We start from the raw sequence: 24,762 nt of genomic DNA, 5'->3' as shown, positions 1-24,762 counted from the left end.
CCGTCAGGGGGGGGGTACTGTCACGCCCACAGAGGTGGGGCAGCGCAGCACTTAGCAATCATCCTCATTTGCCGGACCTATACTTAAGGCTTAGCAGTACTGACAGCCGGTGCGAAGTATTGTTGCCATGTACCGGAGCATTACCGAGCGTTTACCTGTCTTGTGTTTCCTCTCCTTTCCCTGCCTGTTTCGCCGTGCCCTGCTGTCCCGCCTGCCCTGCATCCCTGCCTGGTCCCGCTCGCCCTGCCTTCGTCCCCGTTCCTGCTTGCCTCGTTTCTCCTGCCTGCCTGATCCACTCGTCCTGCCTGATCCATCCCTTCGTCTCATCGTCCCGTCCCTCTTTGTAGGACTGATTTACCCGGCTTCGACCCTTCAGCGCCCGACCCGACTATTCCTACGGATTTCCCCTTTGGCACTGCGTGTGATTGGCTTTGTTTGTGTAAATAAACCCGGCTCCTGCATTTCGGGGTCTGCCTCGTTCCTGGGTCGGCATCCTAACAAAAAAAGGAGAACATCACATTATGAAGGCCCCCCCAGAACTGCCCCCACAAAAGGCTCCTGACAAGCTGTTATAATGGGACTTGTCTATAATCTCCCTCATGCACCCCGTGGTGTTATAATCTGAGCAGCAACCTGCAGTGTCTGCTCTCTCACCGAAATCTATTTCTGCATTTAATTATCAGCTAAGATTGGTGGGTATTTTTTATTTATTTATTTTGCTAGGGGGCTTGTTAAGAAGTTTGCAGTGAATATCCTGATGTGAGATGGCGGACAGCTTTTCCGAATGACACTTGTGCTTTGTCTGTCATTGGAGGTGAAAATTTGAATGCAACACCTACCAAAATATTTATTTATTTATATAAAATCATCACGGCATGTAATTCTCCAGGAAAACAGTCTGTTTTATTATGCATTTGGTTTGTGCTCATGCCTGGCATAAAATCAACTATGTATCATGAAAGTTTTTCAATTACAGACCAATATACTGCAGTCCATTTCATTATCCATGGATTTTCAGTTTGTCCTTTGCAGGGTTGCAGGGGTTTGGAGTCCATCGCAGGAAATGACCCATGAGAGGGTGCATGCATGAACTGCAAGGTGCATACATGCCCTATGGACAATTTGGCAACTCCAATTCACCTCAGCCTGTTTTTGGACTGCAGGGGAAGCACCTCAGAGCCCAGAGGAAACCCCACGAGGACACAGGGAAAACATGGTCCCAACAGTGGTACCCCTGCACCACCGTGCCACCCCCATGCATCCATCCATCCATACCGCAAAACTGCTTACTCAGTCAAGGGTCGCATCTCAGGAAGCACGGGCCACGAAGCACGGGCCACGAAGCACGGGCCACGAAGCACGGGAAACGAAGCACGGGCCACGAAGCACGGGCCACGAAGCACGGGCCACGAAGCACGCGACACGAAGCACGGGCCACGAAGCACGGGAAACGAAGCACGGGACTCTGCTTTTCAGGATGAGAGTCCTTCATAGGGCATAGACATCTACACAACTGCACACAATTTTCAAAGTATCAAAATCATTTCACAGACATTATAGTCTTTATGCAAACACATTTAAGTCATAAAAATCACATTGTAATAAGTATGTTGTCATTTTAAAATACATGTATTTTATTTGACTTCTAAATAACTTCTAAAAGATTAATGAGGAATTTGAAGTTCTCTCTGGAATGTGGCAACCGGAACCACTAAGATTATCAGCGTTGCCATGGAGATGCTGGAAGAATCCAGCTTTCCTTCCAACGTCAATGTCACCATGGAGACGGACACAGCATGCAGAATGCTTGAATAACTGCAGACTGACTCAGGGCAAACTGTGGAGCCCAGAGCCAGCTCTGCGGAAGAAAGATAATGATTATGATGAGACGGGGCACTTGTTGTGTCACATGCAAAGGAATGTTGTGCTTTAGCCCAAGCGAGTGGCCTTTGCAAACCAGATGTTGCAAATTTAACAGGTGATCTCTGGGAGCAGCATTTATGCAGACAGGAGCCAAATGAGTCTAAAGAACAACAGCATTGCAGCAATAAGCAAATGTGCAGTGGTTCTGGCACCATGCCAGTTTGGCTGGCACCATGCCAGTTTGGCTGTCTAGATCGCCGCCTACATCTGCTCTTATCAGCATGTTACAAATAAAATGTGAACTTCCCACAAAGTCTGCAGAAGTTTGTTCCAATCGAACTCTCAGTTTAACTAAGCTGTGGAATCATAAGGTTCAATCCTACTGATCGTTTGCTTACTTTAGTATCTTAGGAATACAGGTGATCGAATGACCTAGTTTGACCTTAACATCTTGATGCAAATCTAGAATTAATCAAAGCACGTGTTACAGTTAAACTTATACCCCTTATAATTTCAGTTACCACTTCAAATCGGTTAAATTACCCCATTGGCATATAGGGAAATTTCAGGGCCATGTAAAGAAAAATTGTGCAAAATTATGTCAGTTACTGCTTTTCAGTGTGAGATTACAACTTGATCCTCTCTGAACATCACAAAAGTGGCAGCTTTGAGATAATGTGACCTTTCAATGAAGAAGAAGAATTCAGTTCCTGCTCTAAGGACAGAGGCGCTATCAGTAAAGTGTGTGGAAGGCTGAGCAGACTATATTTTCTGATATTTCCCTCTGCTCCCTTTGCTTGGGAAACTGTAGAGCACAGGCGATAGGGAGTGACTGGCTTTCTGAACCACACTGCACAACCTCTCACTGCTAAGTTTCATGGTTGCCAGGATACGCTTTGCTATAGCAACACATGAATTTAATAAAGGAGACTTAATGTCTTACTACAACATTTCTAATCTCCTAAGTGTCATTTATATTTATAAAACAGATAAATACAGATATATATTCTGTCATTTTATGTGCATTTACTTGCTCTCCAAAAACTCTAAATAGGAGTACATGTAAAAGCAGCTCGGGGATACGTCGATTTAAAATCAACCATGGTGGATAGAACCAAGTCTATGACAAGTATTAGACGAGCGAAAAGCTTATGGCGTTACCATGCAGTAGCGGTCCTTCAGGTTTACCTTATCAAACACTGCCATCACCTGGCCGATCACGTGAACTGCTACAACAGCTACGGCAACTTTTATGTTTCGTGCAACAGAATGCGTTTCAGATGAGCTAGCAGTCTACCTAGGCTTACCACCGAAAGACTACTGGAATATGACGATAACGTCTATAGTGTCTAGGTTTTGACAACACGCGATCTGTCAACAATTGCACACTAAAATATCTCACTACGAGCCACGGGCGCCGTAAAAGAGGGGACGGGGTTAGAAGTAACAGGAGCCCAGTATGATATACTTTCGTGGGGGCCGTGATCTTTAATGAGCAGTAATGCTTTCCAAAGTAATGTTTTCTTTGTGCTTTAAAGTTAATTCCAGGAGCTTAATCTCTAGCCCACTTAGCACCATCTTCACTAATTGGCGTTTTATACATTTTAAAACACGCTGCGCTGGTCACGCTGATCAGCCTGCGCCTTCGTGTTTGGATGTTTGGAGCATCTGGCCGTACGCATCATCCTGTGCCCCCTTTCCCTGCTGGCCACCCTCCAGTTGCGTATTTTTGTATTCCCCCTTATTAAAAACTATGGGAATTTAATACTGATCGTTACTGAGGAGCACTCAGGGTGGGTAGGTTGGTATAGGACCCATTAATAACGCCTCACCATGGGGTTTATTGAAAGAAAAAACCATGGCTTCTGCCAGCATCTGCCATAATGGATAATTTAGCAAGCATCTTGGATTTATACACAAATGGAAAAAAAACGTCATTAGCACAGTATGCCTAACAGGTGATTCATCTAGAACGTGTTAATCTGACACGTTATTATGAGAAATAGAAGTCTGTGACAATTACATGGTGAGGTGAGATTTTACTCTGGCATTATATTAATGAGGGTAACATATTTTGGCAAAATTTCACGCTCGGTGTTTCCTAGACGAAAAAAACAAGACATGTTTTAAAGGAGATACTATGCCGCCCATCCACCTGTCCATTCATCCATCTTCTGTACCCGCTTGTCTGATCCCAGAAGCTGCAGGCGTAAGGCAAGGAACAACCCAGGATGGGGCGCCAAGTTGCCAACCCATCGCAGGACACACTATGCCGATGATGTAAGGATAACAAACAAGATCTTGCACGTTTTAAAGTACCATTTAATTCATTTACACCTGAGGCCCAAAGCTATTCAAACAATTATACAAGTAGTTGCTGTATAATAATTATCATTACAATTTCTCAAGACTGCCAGTTTTCAGGCATCTGTCGTGACACTCACGATCCCGCAAGAAATCTTACGGTAAATTTATATTATTCCATTATAAACCTAACATGAACTACATCAAGAGCGTTGGGGTAGTTTGCAAACCCTACAGAATATATTTACAAAGTAATACAACTGTTATTTCTAAATCTCACTCGAGCCAGCTGACCAAAATTGGCAACCCTGATTTCTGTTCAATCTAATGTGGTAGATGAAGTGGCACATGGCAAGCGAGAGATCTTCAAATTCACAGCTGTAGACTCCAGCTGTAACATACGCCTCGGCGACCACCCGGGGATGGCTATTGCAGCCATTTCACAATTGTGTCAATATTTCCCACTGCAGTGTGACATTTTGGCCACACAAACGATCCTTTTTAAACCTTAGACATTCGCTGCTGAGTGCTAGCAGCGGTCGGCAAAAGCCGCGTCTAAAGCTCGTAGCGCCCTGTCGGAAGTCAGGAGCCTGTGTGCTGGCTGGACAGCTTTTAACGCGACTTTTAATATCAGCTATTTTGCTTTAGTGGTTTTTACACATCTGAAGTATGAGAATGAACATCTGAAAGAATATCCTGAAAACATTAGATTTCATTTTCATCGATTTTGTTTTTCATATTCAGGGAAGTGTTGAATATCACGTATTATTTAAGATGATAGATGGATTGATGGAATTATTGATTTATCCCACTTATAAGAAACAATCCAGCTCCTTTGTGTTGATGTCACTCACTGTAGAACCGGATTACTCAGTTGAATAGCAATGGAAATGCTACTTAGGCCATTAACCTTACAATGTTATTTGTAACAATAAAGGCCACCTCCCTTGGGACAAACTGCCACCTATCGTTCGGGTAGAATTTTATGGTCTCTAGAGAAAGCCGACCATGATCTTTTGCAGAGTTGAGAATAACCTAATTTGCAAGTATAAACAAGCATAATACATATTTCACACACGTTTTCGAATTTTGCGTGATATCTTTTATATATGGTTAGTATTTGCTGGAGTTGGGAATATTGAAAAGCCCGTGTTGTAGATTTTACGAGTGTACCGTGACCTTCAGAATACAACTCCGTGTAAGCATAACGTTGGCCATCGTTTCCCGTATTTCAAAACATTGGAGGACGCAGCAGTCTTCCGACAGAAAGTGATTTTTTGACTCTTGCGCGATGTCCAGACTGCTGAGGGTCAACTTTAGGGGATTCATAACTTCCCAGATAAGGATGTCATCGGACCAGGTAGTGTCCGGTCACGATCGATTGCTCGCTTGGCCTGTTGACCGTATGCTCGCCACTGGTGGTTTGACACAATACGGTCGTCGTGATAAAATAGCTGAAGTGTCTATCCAGGCAGTATTGAGTCATTTCGTTTCAGGTGTCGCCCGGTTGAAGTTTCTCTCTTTTCGTGTTGTGGGACAAAGAGACAGATCATCTGTATCTAGTTAATTAAGTGAATCTGCAATGAGAGTCAACACCAAAAGAAGACGTCCCATTTATCCTGTCTATGACAGGCTTTGTTTTTTATGCTGTCATCCACTATCTAGTTTAAACCACTTTCCACTTTATTTTAATTCGTTAGTTGACATTGTGAGCAAGCAGGTAGTGCTCGGTCCCACTCGCTATGGGCTTCAGAAGCCGTAGGTTTCACTATGACTGGCTGAAGGTTGAAGGCAGCTGAACTTGGGGCGGTAGTTTCGTATCCAGATGCGAGTTTCCCAGTGATTTGGATTCGGGTCCATCGTTTATTAAGATCCGACTCATGGGTCATGTACACCTGTCTGGACGATTCTCCGAGAACCAATTTCTTTATTAATGCCAGTTAATTATAAACCGTGTTGAAAAACAGCGTGTTTATTTCCATACATAATTTTGGGGAAGACCAAATCTGACATTTTAAAAAGTCTGCTTTCTCGTGACAATAAATTTTACATTATAGGGTTTTAGGTTTTAACACTAGATGTATCTAATTACAGATTTTAGGTTACCAAATGTATGTTCAAACAAAACAAGAAAACAAGCATCGAATATATAACCAAAATACAATTGATAATGCAAGAACTGCAGAATCATTCATATACTCTCTGGTTTCAGGTGAAATAGAAGTCTATCTGAATGGAAATTAAAATATTTTAATTGTGTCCTTTGAAATTCAGAATGCCTGTTTTGAGAAACATATTCTGACACACATGTATGAATGAATTAGTTTCAAAAGGAAAACACCAAGAAATATTGCCAATAGAAACATTTAATTCCAATTTCTTTTATTTTTGAGTATTTCTGTGTACCAAAGAGAACAATGAAAGCTGGCCAGATGAATCATTGTGTAAATGTTAATTATTTGTCATCGCATAATTGGTTTGTTTACCACCAATCACTATCATTTGTGTTTGTCAGGTGATTAGAAAGATTTGCTTGGGGGAGAAAGATTTTGGGTGAAAATGTCATTGTAATTTTCCTCCTTTTTAAGGGTTTGACATCTACAGGAACCCTGTCACTTAATCGTTTTGTTCAATTTTTCTGTTTGTTGGTGACTAGTCTTTGGTGCTCTTATCATTCCTGTACTTCAGCTGGGCGAGCTGGGCAAAGGAGCAGGGAAAGGGGGTGGAGGAGGAGGTGCTGTGAGAGAAGCCGGAGGAGCCTTTGGCAAGAAGCAGGCGGCCGAGGAGGAGAGATACTTCAAGTTAGTGGATATTCACCTCCCTCCGAAAAGAAATTTCTGTTGCATTCTGCATCTTACACTAAGTGTGAAATGTGTCCTTTTGCAGTGTAAAATAATGGTGTAATATTAATTAGCAGTAAATGAATCTATCTTAAAATCTTTGATGAAACTTCATTTCCTATAACTTGAGAAGGAAATGGGTCCTGGTGATAAAATGCTTCTAGAAGCTTCCGGGTTGCCCCACAGTCCTGCTCTGTCCACTGTAACATGGACCCCTCACAGGCGAAAGGAGCAGGAGCAGCTGGCTGCGCTCAGGAAGCACCACGAGGACGAGATCGAGCACCACAAGAAAGAAATCGAGCGCCTGCAGCAGGAAATCGACCGTCACAAGGGCAAGATCAAGAAGCTGAAGCATGATGACTGAAGCCGCGGCTGATGACTGAACCCCACCCCACCCCCCCCCCCCCCCCCTCCGTCCACAGTGCTGCCTAGATCTGCTTCATTCACATGTGATTTGTATATACTTCAAATATAATTTTTGTTTTAATGATAAGCCCATGAAAAGTTCTCAGGAAGGGAAAAAACATGATCTTATAGGAAGAGTAGACTGATAGTGAGCTCTTATTTCTGTCTAAAATTTTGCGCAGCTTGGACAGATTTGTGTACGCCTAATTGGAAAACAAATTGCTTGCCTTAGTTCGTATTCTAGCAGAAGTTGAGTCTGACAAATTGAATTACTCTGGAGCGGAATCGATTGAGAGTGAACAATAAATGTGTTGAATCGCCATTGTCTGACATCTGTTTATTCAGCAATTATGAAAATAAGTTACGCTCAGCAGATAAGCCACCGCAATGGGCACTACTGTAATACCATCAAAAAGGATGAACAGGGAGTCCAAAATAAAGTTTGCATTGTTATATTGGTTATGCTGGGTTACCCGTATCGTTTTCTGGGATGTGTTTCAGAATCACTGGGACCCTGTACTGGTGAACTTGTATTAACTAGATATGCTATATAGTTGCCAGAATCTTGAACTTCGTTTAATGTGTTGTTTCAGTATTATCTGTTGCATTAACATTTTTCCAAAATGCTGCTTCTCCCAGTTCAGTATTTAAATCACACTTTAATTCTATAATTACTTTCAGTTTGGGAATGCTTAATTTCAAACGAAACACATTTCGACATTCAAATGCGCTATTCTGTGAGTTATAATCTGTCCTGCTGCGCTATATCTTGCAGTAAATTAAAACGGAATTACTCTGAAATAACAGCCTGCAGATCCAGGGGGGTATTCCACAAAGCACAATTTCCGGGTTAGCTGTATAATAACTTAAGGTAAACGTGGAAACTGTCCAATAGGAGGAGAGGCAAGTGACATTCTTATTAGACAATCCTTACATTATCTGGCTAATGATGAAATCTTGCTTGGCTTGCCCGCTTGTGAGCTGTTGTCCTGGTAACCGTTGGCCGGGAGCCCTTTGTTGTACGCGCTACGTGCACGTTCACGAGTGACGAGTCGAGTTGAGCGCGCTACGTGCTGCGTTCCCGTGGATATAACTTAACCAAATACGCCTTTCTCCGCATTAATATTACCTTCTAATAACACGGTGCTTTTAAAATTAAGCTCGGAAAAAGTAATCTGAAACAACGGATAATTTTCTGTGAAAGCGGGGGTAAGAACTCGTCTTTTATTTTTTCCCTTTTCAGCTAAGAAAAGAATTTATCCAGGCCCGGTACAGGCAGGTTAGTTAGCTAGCCAGCTAATGCTAACCAAAAAAAAAGGCAATCGGCCGTTTAGGTCTTGATTTAGCCAGCTGTTTAGATTAATACTAAATGTGGGGTGGTTTTTGAAACCTGGCCAACGGCTGTATGAGTTTATTTAAAAAAAAATCATATTGTAAGTTTGAAAAACAGGGGGCGGGACACCGTAACGTGGGTTAGGAGCCTTATAGTAGCCTGCAGTGTCTGTGGCGGTTACGGGGCGATTTATGGTTTCGCTATTGTCTCTCTGGCGCTTACTAGTAACCTCACGGCCAGTTTAAGCGATTTAACTTCGGATGTGACAAACGTCCCGTCGCCCTGGCTGAGGTTTGTTTTCTTGTTTTGCCGCGCTGCTGCGTTTTCACAGTGAACCTCTTGGTGGCGCAGTTTGACCCGTAAGTTCCCCTTCATTCATCGTTTGTTTGTATGCCTTTGTGTAGTGTCCCCAGTTTGCCGTGAGCCAGATCATGCTGGGTTGAAGCTGGTATAACGTTTCCCGTTTATACACTGGATGAAGGGAGCGCTCACATTTATGACGTCTTTTGCATTATAACGCAGAGCGCCGATGTCGGGGTTCAATGGATTGACAGGCCCTCGGCTCCCCTATGCCGCAGCTCTACGGAAGCCTGCGTTTCTGCAGGCTGTCTGTTGATTAGCATGTAAACTGTACTCGATATTGGTTATATTTGGCTGATTGCAGAGCTGTTGTGGATAACGCAAGTTAAGATTTAGCATAAGATAAGCTCTGCTTGAGGCCCGAAGCAGCCACGTGCAGCTGTTTCCCTGGAGACATCAGAAGTGGAAATCTAAAAATGGTGCACAGCATGCTAGTTATTCAGCTTCTGACAGCTCACAGCTTGCAGACCTTTCCACTTGTTTTTGTTGCCGTAAAGAGCAGGCGGGCGTCTCCGCTTTTGTCATTCTTCTGGTTTCCCCACAGATGGCCGTGTTGGTTTACTGAACAGCCTGGTGTCTCTCTATATACCCTTCCTCTTGACTGCACTGATGTGCATGTCTGCTAAACGAACCCAGACTGTCTTTTAAATAAGTACATTGTTTTGCGTGAGGTTATGTTGATGAGTCAATTAGGTGACGCAGAGTGAAATGAATGAACCCTGCAGTTCAGGGGAGCTGTGGTGGCTTTGGGAGCTTTTCTTCTCGTAAGGACGACTCCCACTGAGCACTCAGGCCTGCCGTGCAGTTGCAGAATGGCCGCCGAGGTGAACGGCAGCCCCATGACAGCCAAGGAGGAGGAGGAGCCTATGGACATCAGCGCGACACACGCAGACAACTGTCAGAAGCTCATCGACGCTGGCCTTGCCCAGAAAGTGGCGGAGAAGCTGAATGACATCTTCCTGACGGGTAAGCATACTGCTTTTAGCATGTGGTTTTGACATTTTCCCCTGTGGGAAAACTTGAAAATGGGGGGCTTGGGTTGTTGTGGCTGGAGAGATTATAAACCCACAAATCCAGGTGGGGAACGGATATCATTCTTGTAATGAAAAGTGGTAACACTGACCCTCCCAGGACTGGTGGCGTACGCAGACCTAGATGAGAGAGCCCTTGATGCCCTAAGGGAGTTCAACGAGGATGGAGCGCTCGCGGTTCTGCAGCAGTTCAAGGAAAGTGACTTATCCCATGTGCAGGTGAGAAATTTATGTTGAACTCCTTTTTGCTTTATAAACACCCCAATATTTTTTAACAACAAAATTGCATCACTATATTTGGAAATTTTCCAATACTGTGCTGTCCTACGAAATACTTTGTAAAATGCTTGTCATGCCATCCTGATTACAATTCCATCCAGATAACTATTATTATTATTTTTAATTTATTGTTTTCCGAGTTCATATTTTTTTTCAAGACAGTGGTTGTATTGTGTTTAGAGGCTGGTTATTTGCATAACCAGTCAACAGAGGAAGTGTTTCAAGTTCCACCCCAAAGTACCCAAATACCCCAGCTGGTTTGGCACTTTTGTTACTATATCTTTTGGTACTGGTACTCAACCAGAAGTAAGTGGAAAAGGAAAAGTACCAAAAGTACGGTACTTGTTGCAGTGCAAAAGCGCCCTAACATGTCATATTTCATGTTTGCTAGTCATTTCAAAATTTCTTTAACAATTTTCCTTTCTTAGAACAAAAGTGCCTTTCTGTGTGGTGTCATGAAGACGTACAGACAGAGGGAGAAGCAGGGAAGCAAGGTGCAGGAGTCCACGAAGGGGCCAGACGAATCGAAGATAAAGGTGAGATTCAGGGGACCGTCTCTGCAACAAGAATAACCTGAGTGGCGACGACAAGCCCGCGCTGGTTATGGCGTCTGCAGCTCCCACGGAGCTGTTCCTGCATGATCCCTGGGCCTCAGCCTGTCTGCAGCTGTCGCTCCTTTGCCACGCAGCTTCTAACAGTGTTGATGCTGCTGCATCATCCCGCAGGCCCTCTTGGAGAAGACGGGGTACACGCTGGATGTCACCACTGGACAGAGGAAGTACGGCGGACCTCCACCTGCTAAGGCGTTTCAAGGATCTCAGCCTGGAATTGGGACTGAGGCAAGAACCGGAGACAATGTTCACATTTGCTTTTTTAGTATCTCTGCGGTGTTGGGGCTTGTGAGGCTTTGTGGTGCTTTTAACAGCTTCCTGGATTATATGTGTCTCAAATGACAAAATGTACATAGTATGACAAGTATGATTTATGATGGTTTTAACTTAATTTGTCCACCTAAAATAACAGTATGCCACAGTCATACTTCGGTAACTTTTTAAAAAAGTTTAAAAAGTTTTCAGCCTGCTAAAGAAGTCCAACAAATGGATTTAGGTTCAGTCTTAGGTGGGGGGGGGGTCTGCAACCCCCGGACAGAGAGGATCTTGTGGCTGACAGCTTGGAGGACAGTGGTAGGTAGCCTAGCTCCTGGTGCGGGGTGGGGGGGGATCAGTCATTCCACATTGGAGGAGTGTTGTTTCACTCAGCCTTCCCGGTAGACGAGTAAGGAGGAACTAGGTCCAATGCCTGTGTGAAGCTGTATAAGATGCTTGAATCCTCAGATAGTTCTTCATGAGTGTAGGGAATGGCATGCATTGCATATAACAGTCAAGTGTATGTCACAGGTTTTCGTGGGGAAGATTCCTCGGGATCTGTACGAGGACGAGCTGGTTCCCCTCTTCGAGAAAGCGGGTCCCATCTGGGACCTGCGTCTGATGATGGACCCGCTGACGGGCCAGAACCGCGGATACGCCTTCATCACCTTCTGCAGCAAGGACGACGCGCAGGAAGCTGTCAGACTGGTAAAGCCCCCCCCCCTTCCCCCGTTTCCCCCAGAGCAGTGGGGCTGCTGTGGAGCTGCGAGACACGCCTTAGGAATAGGAATGTAAAGAAAAGAATAAAAGAGAATCATCACCTGCTGTTTGATTTGTCTCTCTTCAGTGTGACAACTATGAAATCCGCCCTGGCAAGTACCTGGGCGTGTGCATCTCCGTAGCAAACAACCGCCTCTTCGTTGGATCTATTCCGAAAAACAAAACAAAAGAGAGCATTTTGGAGGACTTCAGCAAAGTGACAGGTTGGGGAAACTTTGGTGTTTTTGCCAGTCATGGCAACACAAAGCGGCACGTGGCCGTTTAGTGATGCCGCTGGTTTCCTTAAGGTTGTGAATTGTCCTGTGGCACCTACCTGCCAGTGCCAACATCTGCCTGCTGCCTTGCAGAGGGTCTGACGGAGGTGATCCTCTACCACCAGCCGGACGACAAGAAGAAAAACCGCGGCTTCTGCTTCCTGGAATACGAGGACCACAAGGCGGCCGCGCAGGCCCGCCGCCGACTGATGAGCGGCAAAGTAAAGGTGTGGGGCAACCCAGTCACTGTGGAGTGGGCCGACCCAGTGGAGGAGCCCGACCCGGAGGTCATGGCCAAGGTGGGCTGTCGCTGCTTCGCATTGAGCAGAGGGGGCAGTATGATCACATGAATAGCTGGGTGGTTAGATCAGAACCACATGCGGAATGCAGTTAAGTTGGTATTATTATTGACTTGGGATCAGCTCAGTGTTTGAAAGTTTCTGGAGAGCAGGCTTGGGATCTGGGTGACGAGGCCTGTGCTCCGCAGGTGAAGGTGCTGTTCGTGAGGAAGCTGGCCACATCTGTCACGGAAGAGCTCTTGGAGAAGACCTTCTCGGAGTTCGGGAACGTGGAGCGGGTGAAGAAGCTGAAGGACTACGCCTTCGTCCACTTTGAGGACCGAGAGGCGGCCATGAAGGTAAACCGGCCCTGTGTTTGAGCTGCCGGGTCCGTGTCCTGCTGCGGCGACGGAGCCTGACGCCAGACGGCATGCGCCGTGTTACAGGCGATGGCGGAAATGAACGGGAAGCCGCTGGAGGGAGAGGAGATAGAAATCGTCTTGGCGAAGCCCCCAGACAAGAAGAGGAAGGAACGTCAGGCAGTCCGACCACCTGGCAGAAACACGGGGTAAGGAGGGCGCCAAGTCCGGGGTCTTTGTTCAAACTGGTGGTCTGTTCATTCAGCACGCTGTACTTAGCCAGGCTGTCAGAAATGCGCGATACAGATTAGGGCTGGCCGATATGGCTGCAAAACTATATCACAATGTTTTATGTCACGCTCAATACAAATCGACTAAATATCCAAGTGCCTGAAATTTAAACGAATATTTAAAGTATTTAACAGATTGTTCAGTTAAATGCTTATTCAAAATAAGACATTAACATGTTTTTAGTGCTGTTTTGCACCTTTACTAAATATGATTTATATGAACCAAAGACTACTACTAGTATTACCAAATTCTAGTGCCTGGTATCTACATTTACAAACATCTACATTTTACAATAAATAAATACAATCAATTTAAAAAAAAAAATCATTGTAAAAATGATGTAAAAAATGTATGTAAAAATGTTCCGAATATAACATCAATATCGCCCAGCCCTGATACAGATGTGACCTCTAGTCTAAGAAGCTGATCTAAGTTTACGGATCCCACAAAGTTTTTGTAGCTGAGGTTGATAATGAGGCGCAAGCTCAGATAATTTAAATACCTGAACTGAACAATTTTTGCTGCAGCAGTAAATGATGAAATTCAGGGATTCCCAGTGTGGAGACGCCTCTTTCTGAGGTGCTGTATATGGACGGTTAGATCTGCCATATCTCTGAAGATGCACAAGCTGTCTGGTTGCCGAATAGCTGCTAACCTCTTACTGTGTGATGAATAGCAGGTCCTAGCTGATGTGACCGTTGTCAAGTCCTGGCAAGCTGAGCTGTGCTGTCGCTGCTGTCTTTTTCAGGTACGACGATTATTATTACTACCCACCCCCTCGCATGCCCCCCCCAATGAGAGGCAGGGGGCGCGGGGGCAGGGGTAGCTACCCGTACCCCCTAGACTACTTTACCAGTGAAGATTACTATGACGACTATCACGCTTATGACTATCATGATTACCGAGGTGGCTATGAAGACCCTTACTACGCCTACGACGACGGCTACCCCTTGAGAGGGAGGGGCAGTCGGGGTGGGAGGGGCGGCCTTCTTCCAGCCAGGTCACGGGGGGCCCCGCCCCCACGGGGGAGGGGGACCTACATCCAAAGAGGAGTGCCCCGGGGGGGGCGGGGCAGCCGGGGAGCCCCCTTCCAGCAGCAGAGGGGCCGAGGAGCCAGGGGTCCGCGGGGAAACAGAGGGGGCAACGTGGGCGGGAAGAGGAAGGCCGACGTGTTCAACCAGCCGGACTCCAAGCGGCGACAGACCAACAGCCAGCAGAACTGGGGGTCCCAGCCCATCGCCCAGCAGCCCCTGCAGCAGGGTGCCGACTATTCCGGTAACTATGGTTACAGTAATGACAACCTGGAGTTTTCTCACGATTCATATGGCCAGCAGTGGAAGTAGGTGCAAGTTAAGTTTATGTGGCAGACAAATCAAGGAGATGGCCAGCACCTTCCGATTTGGCTTTCGGTTTTCATCCCCCACACAAACGAATGCTAAGACCTCACAAAAGAGTCCTCGCCGGAGTTTGGCCGTTCGATTGGCCGGAGGTATGAATTGGGCTGAAGATGATTGTCAAACTCTTCCCAACCGTTTTCTTACTCTGGACACCCCTGACTAAACACAACCACTTTTTATGTTTGTTTTTCTTTTTTTTTTTTGTGTTCATGTTTTTTTTTTTAAAAAGCCAGCATTTAATGTTTTAAAGGTGGACATTCCTTTTCAAAGGTTTGTGAAGATGTTAAAAATCATGAATGTCCTGTTGGATCCCTTGCTTAATCCCCCCCCTTCCCCCACCCCCCCCCCCCATTGTGGGCTTATTTCCTTCCATACTCCTAATATTGAGCGGTGGAGGAATATGCTTGTGTATATAGGTTTGAATTTAGGCATTTATTTTCAGTGCTTTCACAGTTTGCTTTAATAATCCAAGGGGAAAAAAGCATAAATTGGGGGGGAAATATTTGTATTTCAGTTGCTATAAATTGCTTAGTGGTAGATTTAGAAGTGTTTTGGGTTTTAGAACTGTTCGTATAACTTCATAAAAATCTGATCTTTAAAAATTTTTTTGGAATTTGGTTTGAAACACGTAAAGGGCCGTGACAGAGTGTTCTTTCATGTTTGTAACTTCTGATTGTTACATTTCAATAAAACTCAACCAAAAATTTAGTTACCAGATACTTCCAATTCAGTTGTGTCCTAAAATATTTTCAATTACTTCAACGATGACTGTTTGCAGATGGGGAAAACTTATGTAAGTGATCCAATCAATTTACAATAAGTGACATGAAAGGCATTTATGTTTTTGACTAATTTTATGACCACTCAATTCAGAATGGGGATATTGTACCACCTGGCAGAACTTCAGACCGATCTGAAAGGAAATCTCCAGAGGTCTAAAGAGGATCAAATATGTGCAACACCTGAATAAAAGGCATTTTAACCCTTTGCTCTTCAGCATTAAGTATGCTGTTGTGGTTATATGTTATTTAGAATTCTAGCCTGGGAAAAGGTATTTGTGCAGTTTCATAGAATGGATATTTTCTGAGATTCCCGAATCCTTAAGCAAGCCATTCAGACATGTGAAATAGGATCAGTTCTTTAGACCTTGATTCTAAGGAATTAAAACATGCTTGGTTAAGTGTCAGTAAATTAAAATGTATTTTTGAACTCTTCCTGCTTGTATCACCATGGTTAACAATTTCCTGGGTCCTTCTACAAGGCAGATCGATTTGGGAACCTTTCCTGGCTGACAATGTCTGATCCCTTAAATTTTTGAGAAAATTTAAACAGCATACCCCCTGGCCTGTTTACCAAAGGGTTAAATCTCCAAGATGATGCGAGATGTTCCTCCTGTGCTCTGAAAGCCCAGCGATCTGTCACCGTGTAGTGAAGATAAGAGAACATGCAGTCTTTTCCTCTGCAGAGTCCATAGTTTTGTGTTTAAGCTTGTCCTTTTATTCCAACTTACCCAGGTGGCGATGCGAGAGGGGCAGCGCTAGCGTGAGGAACACATCTCAGCTGTGTTCTTCCGAAAGGGTGAGCTGGTTTACCTCTTCACCGCTAAAGATTGCCTCCTCTTCCTCACACCTGCACGTTTCGGACCCTGGCTCAGGCTAGAGTCAAAATGTTTAAGTCTCTTAGGGTAAAGTTACCCAGAATGGAAAAACGCCTACTCTTAATACTAGACAATCTTCCATGAATGATTTGGTCTGTCAGAGAAGACTGAACACCTCCTTCTAATATTTACTGGATATGCTCATCGGATGAATGCTCATAAAAGGCGTTCCTCTCCCTCCAGCGACAGGATTTGTGAATTTTCCAAAAGGGGTCTCTATCCTTACAATAGATAACATTCCCTTCTGTCTGAGCATACTAAAGAGGTTTGGAATCGTAAGTCATCATGGAGGAGGTATAGCTGTTGGAACCTGAGAGGCAGGTGGTCCTTGTGCTGATTGGCTGAGTCTCCTTACTTCATGGTCTGGTAATTAAAAAATAAAGAAATCCGCAATGCACAAAATGATTGGCCCTACTCAGGAAGGACCTGGTGCAATTTCAGGCATTTCTCCAATCAAGTTTTTCGTCCAGCAACCCAAAAAAAAAATGTTTTTATCATTATGCTTCTGTATCCTGAGTGAAGGAGTTCAATTCTGATTACAGGTCTTACATTGCATTTTAATTGGAGTCTTGCTCTTAAGATTTTGAAACGTTTCCCACACTTTCTACAAATTTTGAATCATAAATAAGGTACATAAGCACTATGTGGGTAATTCTCAAAAGGTGTTTAATTTAAATTGGGTTTATTTACAAAGAAGATTTAATCCTGGTCCATTGTTTTCTAGGATTGTGGGAGTCCGTGGGGGGGCATCCAAATCCACAGTGCTGAAGGAATGTGTGTTACATTGATATCTATTAAGAGAACATTTTAAGGGTGCAGATGTCATTTCTAGCAGGGGTGATGCACAGCTCAGCGTTTCAGGGATCCGTGTCTTGGTTGTGGGTTCGAATCTCGATGGCTGGCAGAGTGATCATATCTTTGGGCCCCTGACCGGGGCCCTTAACTGCAGCTGCTACAGGGATGCTGTCTGACCTCGAAAACTTTCGCCACTTTGAACAAAAACCTCTGCTAAATATGTCAATGAAAATATGATTCATTTTGAAACTGCTAACCTTTAAAAAGCTTGATTTGGTAGAAAGAAGCCATGAAGGTGGGGATAAATCTGAGATCAGAAATTCTATTCGTTGCTCTGCATGATCTCGGGGTCGCTGCTTTTGTGGGCTCCAGGGGCATCAGATCTTCAAATAAATCTTCCACAGTGACCATCCCTATATTCAGAGCTGCTGTACAGGTCTGCCAACCAGCAAGCTGATGCTGCATTGCCATGCGACTCCCCCCCCCCCCCCCCCCCCCCCCCATATAAACGTTACATATTTCATCTGTTTGAAATTAACAGCTTGCGCTTGTATAGTGACATGGTAACCTGTCCATTTGAAATATTCAAGGTACCATTATTCTGTCAAATGAGCACTAATAATCACAAAAAAATGAACATAAAGGGACACAATTTTTTTTTTCTTACTATTTTTGTGAAATCAAATTTTTCACCAGTTCAATATTTCAACAGGTATGAAGATTTAGGGTTCTAGAAACCAGCACACCACATTTGAATTGGAACCCTTGTGACTTTTAGTTATGGCATGCAGAGGGTTAAGATTTCTTGGGGTATGAATACTGGGTGAAGAAGAGAGCCCCCAAAAACTTTTCTTTAAAGTGTGTTAACCCCTTGCTTTTGTCACCTGACTATCAGGAATGCGTGTCTTGAAGGCCCCGCCCAGCCGTGTCACAGTGTGGACGTGGGCTTCACGTCCGAGGAGGTCATGGGGACTGCTGGGTAAGGTCGCCGTCCTAACCCCCCACCCGCTTTGCTTCAGGTTTCAGTCTGATTTCAGGGGAGGAAAAGGGGATTTTCCCCACAATATGGAGTCCCTATTTTGGGACTGGATTCCAGGAATTTTATTTTGGTAGAGATGAAGGACAGTTACTTTCAGCTTCCAGAAAACTTTGTGAACTGACAGAGAGATTACGTTTTTGTGGTCACCAGTCCACACGGAAGTGGCATATCATGTAAATGCCTAATTTTATTATTACTGAATTTGCTTTACAACCTTTATTTCCAAATTTACAATCTTTACGATCTCATCAGTTAATCAAGCAGTGAACACAGCTATTTGGCTGTCTGGCTGTACCACTGTCAATTCACAGCATTGTGGGTTTGTATTACACAGAATACCAGCTGCGGTTGATACACAGTATAACACTGTGCAGAATATTTTTATCCAACAGGCATTTCAGATTGTATCTGATATGAGTAGACTGTCAAATGATTAAAGTGTTGTCAATTGCCAATAAAGTTTTAAACAGGTATGCTGCGTTTTTATTTATTTCCCCATACAGTATTTTTGTCGTATCATTTAAAGTTGGACAACTCGATAACATTAAACTGTATAAAAATATACAGTAGTTCTAAGCCACTGAATAGGTAACAGTAATACATTTTTCGATGATGAATTACACATTTTAGTCGGCGCTGCTGTTTGCAGCTTAAGCATATTTCTTGATGGATGAAAATCGCAAAAAAATGATTAGCAACTAAAAATGTCAACCAAAAACAGCTTATTTTCATTTGTGTACGTTCTTACGAACTTGATCGTTCTGTAAATTAAAAGAAAATGAATGAATAAAAATTCAGGAAGCATCGCTCAGTCGGTTCAGAAGAATTTAACTGTCCGTGATTAATCAGCTGACAATCTTACCAAGGATTCAAAGCCTTTCCCGTCTAATAGCGTGTGGGCGTGGTCTGAGAATCACTTGACCAGGCTACCATACAACCGGACGCGGAGAAAGTCCGTCTGCGGTTAATAGCGATTTCACACCTTTTGGTTGTGGGTTGTTATTAAACGTAGGAGCAACGGTGTAATATGGAAGTATTACTATACTGAAGAAATTTGTTTAACGTTTTGAACATGAGCCATTTTCTGAAATAAAATTACTCTGCGATACCATAATTGGGATGCTCTGGGGTTTTTAAAATATGTTTCTGGCAAAACATTTAGCAAAGTAGCTATATGATTCGTTTTGGTAAGCAAATGGTAGTTGTAACGTAAGATAATTATGTTGATCACAATTTCCACAGCAGAACAGTATTTTAGTTTAAATATTAATACAAGAAACAGTAAGTAGAAGACATTTATAAAAGCTTTTCTATATATGAAAGATTTTAAGCAAGTCTATGTTTTACTTTAGTGATTTTTTTTCCAGTAATGTCGGGTTTCTTCCAGAAAACTAGATGCAGGCACCGACGTGCCTCGAATGTAATAGGGCAGCTCACGTGATTAAATACCCGGTCACGTGACCGTAAATTGAGCCAAAATGGCGGCGAATGGAGGAGAAGCTGGCGCTCCAAGTGACACTAGCGAAGACCTTTTTCAGGCTTTTTATTCAGAGGTAAGAGGCCAGGGAATCCGTGGATTTATGCATCTGAGTGATAATAAAGTAATTCGGCATCGGTCGGGCACTGGACACTCACGATGTATAGTTAAGCACGACTCGGGGACTGATGTTATTAGGCCTTAAGAAAATACAATGGAGCGTGCTTTGAAAACTCGACGAGGTACGGCCGGGCGATCAGTTTAGGCTTCTGCGTTTTGTTGGGTAATGCATAAGAGCTAGCGTGTGATTTCGAAATGTAACAAGCAGCTAAGGGACGCGGTTAAATATGTATTTGTATGTATTTCTTCGATAATCACCAGGTACTCCGCATTAGTGTCCGGTTTTGCGTGTTGTTTTGATCTGCCTTGTTCAGAAACAGCACCTTGTTTTCGTTTTCACGCTTTGTCCCGACTGATGGATTTTGTTCTATGTTTACACAGGTGAAACAAATTGAGAAGAGAGACTCTGTTTTCACCCCAAAACAGCAGATAGAGAGGTTGCTAAGACCCGGGGCGTCTTATTTTAACCTGAATCCATTCGAGGTAGGCGTTTGTTTTTCTTTGGTGTATGGTTTAAGCAAAATGGTCAAAGTTGACTGCGTATGTCTAAAATACCTTCTTGAACATTTTGACCCATCACGTTTATCGCGTGCGTGTGTAATTGTTGTTCTCATATTCCCAGGTGTTGCAGATCGACCCAGACGCAACAGATGAAGAGATAAAGAAGCGGTTTCGGCAGGTATATAAACAATGTCCTGCTTCATTTTTGCTATGACGTAGTATAACTGTGGTTTTCTGTCATACTCCCTCTGCTATATTACCTGGATCAATATTTTCAAACTTAATTTCTCTTCCAGCTGTCATTCCTGGTTCATCCTGACAAGAACCAGGATGATGCAGACAGGGCTCAGAAAGCTTTTGAAGGTATGGTGCTTGTCCTATATAGAGCTCTGTAGGCCTAATTATTCCCTCATTAAATGCCGAAGCAATATGTGCTAGGGCTGCACTACGGGGGGGTCAGATATTGCCATAAATTTTGCAATATTTATGAAACAAATTAGTTACATTTGTCCCAGATAAACTATAGCCAAATAGACATTATCTAGAAGTATAGTTTGTCTCTTGGCTCTTAGAGTGCATGCAGACCTCAGCGGCATTGGTAAACTACACTGATTTTTATCATGTACTACATAATCTTGAAATGGAACAATTAAAACTGCAGTTATGTTTTCCATTACAAAGAGAGACTTTTAACTAGTTCATTATGTCAACTAAGCTTGGATGGAATTGTGGTAATATGGTATACTGCACTATTTTGGATGGGGGGGTATCCCATATAGCGGACTCGCATATAACGGAATTTTGCTTATAACAGTTTGGTTTGGGCCGCTTTTAGCTATAGTTTCGTTCGGCTATAACGGACATGCAGCTCCGCCTACAAGGCACCTATCCAGCGCAGATACGGAGTCGGGATTATTAATAGTCACGCATCTGCTCAGGTGAAGTTGAATTACTTCATATACAATATAATAATCTATACCACAAGTGTGTCTGCTGGGGTGTGGCATGAGTAAATGGTGTCCTGTAGTTGTGTTCTGAGCATACAGCAACTCTGGATATAACGGACTGTTTTGCCAGGTCCCTTGAAGTCCGTTATAAGTGGATTTTACTGTAATTGATAATATCTGCCCTGCTATGGCATCCAATATGATTCTGCTTCACTGGTAATTTACATGATGTTCCCCATTGCTCTTCAGCCGTGGATAAGGCATACCGTTTACTCCTGGATCCTGAGCAGAAGAAGCGTGCTGTCGACGTGATCCATGCAGGAAAGGAGTACATCGAGCACATGGTGAGACCTGAGGCGTTAATATGCTACCAGTCAAAAGTTTTTGCACACCACCGATTACCACTTTTCCGTTTATTTCACAAACTGCAAATTTTATTCTTGTTAAGCATTGGAAAGTTGAGTGAACAACTATAAATAAAATAAACTATAAATAAAAATCATAAAAAGTCAAATTTAACAAGTTTCCTTTATAACATAGAAATAGTATGTAACAGTGCATGTCTGACATCCTACTAACTGGTTGTGGGGTGATGACACAGTCAAACCCTCAGCTTTAAATGCACTAATTAGTATTTAATGTCCCTTGTAGAAAGAATGCCTCAAATTTTCTCTGCTGTTATAACTGATGAAGGAGGTTAATTTGAGGAATCAAAGATATGACATTTTCTTGCTAATAAAGTTACTCTGTGAACATAGTGTAAATGTATTTGTTAGCAAAGAATTAAGTATATTTTTAGTAAATGTTAAGTGAGTAATATGAAAACGTAGAAAACCTCAGACTGGTAGTATATATCTGTACATCATAACACTATACCTGCTGGGAAAACGGCGTAAGAAACCCAGCATGCCTGTGAATTTCTGTTTTGTCCCTGTATGGGTAGAGTTTTCCCCCCGCCGGTATTTTAGACTCAAGCCTCTTGGTCAAAAATGGAATTTCCCACAATGTAAAGGAGTCCATTCCTGACGTTTGATATGCCTTTCGGTTCTCTCCTCTTTTGTGATGTTAGATGAGTCAGAAGCGAAAGCAACTGAAGAAAGAGGGAAAGTCCACAGTGCTGGAGGAAGACGACCCCGAAGTGGTATGGAGGAAATGATGGCCCACTCTCCCTTTTCCTTCAGTAATACTGGTTGAATTGTATCATACCGGCTCCAGTCTTTAATCTGTTTCCTGTGAATCAGCAGCCCACCCAATAGGTACAGACCAAATTTGACCAAACAGTGGTGACTTAAGACTCCGCATCAGAGTTCAGGGATCCCCCCCCAGAGGAAAAAATATGATTCAGTGCCTCCCCTCAAAAAATTTTATCATCCCTGTTCAAGAAATCAGTTAATGTCAAGACGTCATATCAAGGCTATAATTGAGAGAAACCTTGGTTAATTTTTCACATGAGAAAATGCTTCATGAATGACATGTGCCAGCTGACTGGCAAATATTATTTGGTTTGTCGCCAAGCATCTGGTGGGTCCTACAAGACGTGTTAAAAATAGAGGCGCGGAGATTAGCAGAGGTCTGCTCTCTGACGGCTTCTACTGCTTCCAGTTTAAGCAGGCTGTCTACAAGCAGACGATGAAGTTGTTTGCAGAGCTGGAGATCAAGAGGAAGGAAAGAGACGCTAAGGAGATGCATGAGAGGTAACTCGGGAACCTGCTGACTGAATCAGTGCGTCTGCAGCGTTGACACAATTGCTGAGAATGAAAAATGGATCGTGCGAGCAACGAAGACAGGAAGTGGGCGGAGCAATTTGTGGCCAATAAAGGGTCTCTGCATTGCCAGTAAGCAGTTGCTGTGCACAATGTCATGGAGGTACAAAGCGAGGGGGAACTTATTTAATGGGAAAGGGGAGGGTTGTGTTTATGAGTGGTAATGAAATGAGATTGAGAGAGACTCCCTTGAGGCATAGAAACTAGTTGAAAGGGGAGATTTTGCAGTTCTTTAATGGCTTTTTTTAATTAAATGATGCTAAAATGTTTATGGCAGCACAATAACTGTTCAGTTATAACTGCCCAAAGTATTCACAATGAATGAGCTTCCAGCTTCGACAGCCAGCTGAACACTCGGCCGTGTAGAATCCCCCTCCGTCTGTCCTGCCAGCATAACGAGTCAGATGCAACAGATGGCTTCCTTTGGCCTAATTCCTAGCACCTCAGTCGGGAGAGCAGCTGGAGCGGGTGGCCCGGTGGATTATGAGTCGCTAACTTAACTGTTGCAGATTGAAGTGACAGATTGCAGTGTACTGTACTAACACACTTCCACCTAATTACTTTTGTAACTTTCCAGGTCAGTGAAGTTGTAGTTTAGAATTACCCAGCATTTGCAAGCTGGACCATGGCACCCACCTGACAGTGATCTGTGTCTTTAGGAAGAGACAGCGGGAGGAGGAGATCGAGACGCAGGAGAAGGCGAAGAGAGAGAGGGAGTGGCAGAAGCACTTTGAGGTACAGGCTGTGGCTGATTTTGTTATGCATTTCCCTGTGAAAGAAATGGACCTCACGAATTGGGGGGGTGGGCAGCATTGGTCGGTGTGGCCCCCCTGTTTGTGACATGGTAGCATTAAGGTTTTGTGCCCCCCCCCCCCCCCCAGGAATCGCGGGATGGCCGAGTGGACAGCTGGAGAAACTTCCAGGCCAAAGGCAAGACCAAGAAGGAGAAGAGTACCCGAACCTTCCTAAAGCCACCCAAAGTGAAGATGGAGCAGAGGGAGTGACTTCCAGGCCTGGGGTTGGTGCGGGCGGGAGGGAGGGGGGGGGCAGTGTTAGTGTTGTCAGGGTGATGTCAAGCTGAGAGACATCCTGCAGCATCAGGTTAACCTATGGGAAATATTCTTTTGTTACCTGTGGTAAATCCCTTCAGATAAACCTGGTGTAGCTTTGTCTCCAGTGTTTTATTTTACAAATATTTATACTCTACCATCCCGCTACCTTTTTGTTCAGCTGACTCCACAGAATGGTAAGTGTAAAACAGTCCTGTTTGTGTAAGTATCCTGTTTTCCTTTTTTTTTTTCTTTTCTTTTTTAACCGTGTTTAACCACAAACCTGCCACTGTGGCAGACCACACTGTCATAAGATGCCAAACACGGTTCAATGGTAGGGATCGCCCATGACTTTTTTTTTTTTTTTAATAAATAATGTATGTACAGTCTACCTTCATTTGTAGTTCTTTCATTGGATTTTGTTCTCTTTCCTAGTCCCTTTTCCATTGTGTCTGTTATCTTGTTCCCTTAAGGATGTACAGTCTTTGAACCCTCGATAACCAGTGTATATACCTGGTCTCTCCCTCGTCCCACTTAGCACAGGGTAGTAGCAGGAACATTAGACCATCTGGACTTTACTGTAGCTGTGTGGCATTTTCCTACCTGATGTGGTTACCAACAGTATGTTATTGACTTTTTTCCCTTCCTAGTTTTGTCTGCAGATTCTGTAACAATAAAGATACAAAATCCTTTCTTAAGTGGCATTTCTGGTGAATTTTACAAACCTGAATGTGAAGGTTCTTTTATTCTCAACATCTCATGACTGTCCCAGAC

The 24,762-nt window shown here is 43.7% G+C and overlaps 3 protein-coding genes across 5 annotated transcripts; all 3 read left to right on the top strand.

Annotated features, from left to right (window-relative positions):
* Positions 1-5,365: 5,365 nt before the first annotated feature.
* LOC111848254 (ATPase inhibitor A, mitochondrial-like) lies at positions 5,366-7,732 on the top strand. Its single transcript, XM_023820100.2, has 3 exons — positions 5,366-5,527; positions 6,856-6,968; positions 7,230-7,732. Exons 1-3 carry the CDS (start codon positions 5,459-5,461, stop codon positions 7,369-7,371), a joined length of 324 nt encoding a protein of 107 aa, XP_023675868.1. The 5' UTR covers positions 5,366-5,458; the 3' UTR covers positions 7,372-7,732.
* A 712-nt stretch (positions 7,733-8,444) lies between these two features.
* LOC111848268 (heterogeneous nuclear ribonucleoprotein R-like) lies at positions 8,445-18,602 on the top strand. 3 transcript variants are annotated; one of them, XM_023820125.2, is made up of 13 exons: positions 8,445-8,621; positions 9,911-10,071; positions 10,237-10,355; positions 10,844-10,951; positions 11,141-11,254; positions 11,813-11,989; positions 12,129-12,264; positions 12,409-12,614; positions 12,803-12,952; positions 13,040-13,161; positions 13,992-14,518; positions 16,155-16,218; positions 17,988-18,602. In XM_023820125.2, exons 2-12 carry the CDS (start codon positions 9,918-9,920, stop codon positions 16,184-16,186), a joined length of 1,845 nt encoding a protein of 614 aa, XP_023675893.2. In that variant the 5' UTR covers positions 8,445-8,621; positions 9,911-9,917; the 3' UTR covers positions 16,187-16,218; positions 17,988-18,602. The 3 variants fall into 3 exon arrangements, with proteins under 3 accessions (XP_023675893.2, XP_023675892.2, XP_023675891.2); XM_023820124.2 differs by lacking the exons at positions 16,155-16,218; positions 17,988-18,602 and adding an exon at positions 9,077-9,104 and having other exon boundaries at positions 13,992-15,348; XM_023820123.2 differs by lacking the exons at positions 16,155-16,218; positions 17,988-18,602 and having other exon boundaries at positions 13,992-15,348.
* Positions 18,603-19,535: 933 nt separating this feature from the next.
* Positions 19,536-24,686, top strand: LOC111848269 (dnaJ homolog subfamily C member 8-like). Its single transcript, XM_023820126.2, has 9 exons — positions 19,536-19,684; positions 20,110-20,211; positions 20,351-20,407; positions 20,526-20,592; positions 21,426-21,520; positions 22,246-22,317; positions 22,779-22,870; positions 23,599-23,674; positions 23,821-24,686. Exons 1-9 carry the CDS (start codon positions 19,610-19,612, stop codon positions 23,941-23,943), a joined length of 759 nt encoding a protein of 252 aa, XP_023675894.1. The 5' UTR covers positions 19,536-19,609; the 3' UTR covers positions 23,944-24,686.
* Positions 24,687-24,762: the final 76 nt, after the last annotated feature.

Source organism: Paramormyrops kingsleyae, chromosome 23, assembly GCF_048594095.1.
Source record: "Paramormyrops kingsleyae isolate MSU_618 chromosome 23, PKINGS_0.4, whole genome shotgun sequence".
In the NCBI taxonomy this organism is placed as follows: Eukaryota; Metazoa; Chordata; class Actinopteri; order Osteoglossiformes; family Mormyridae; genus Paramormyrops; species Paramormyrops kingsleyae.
This window is presented reverse-complemented; position numbering and strand designations above follow the sequence as displayed.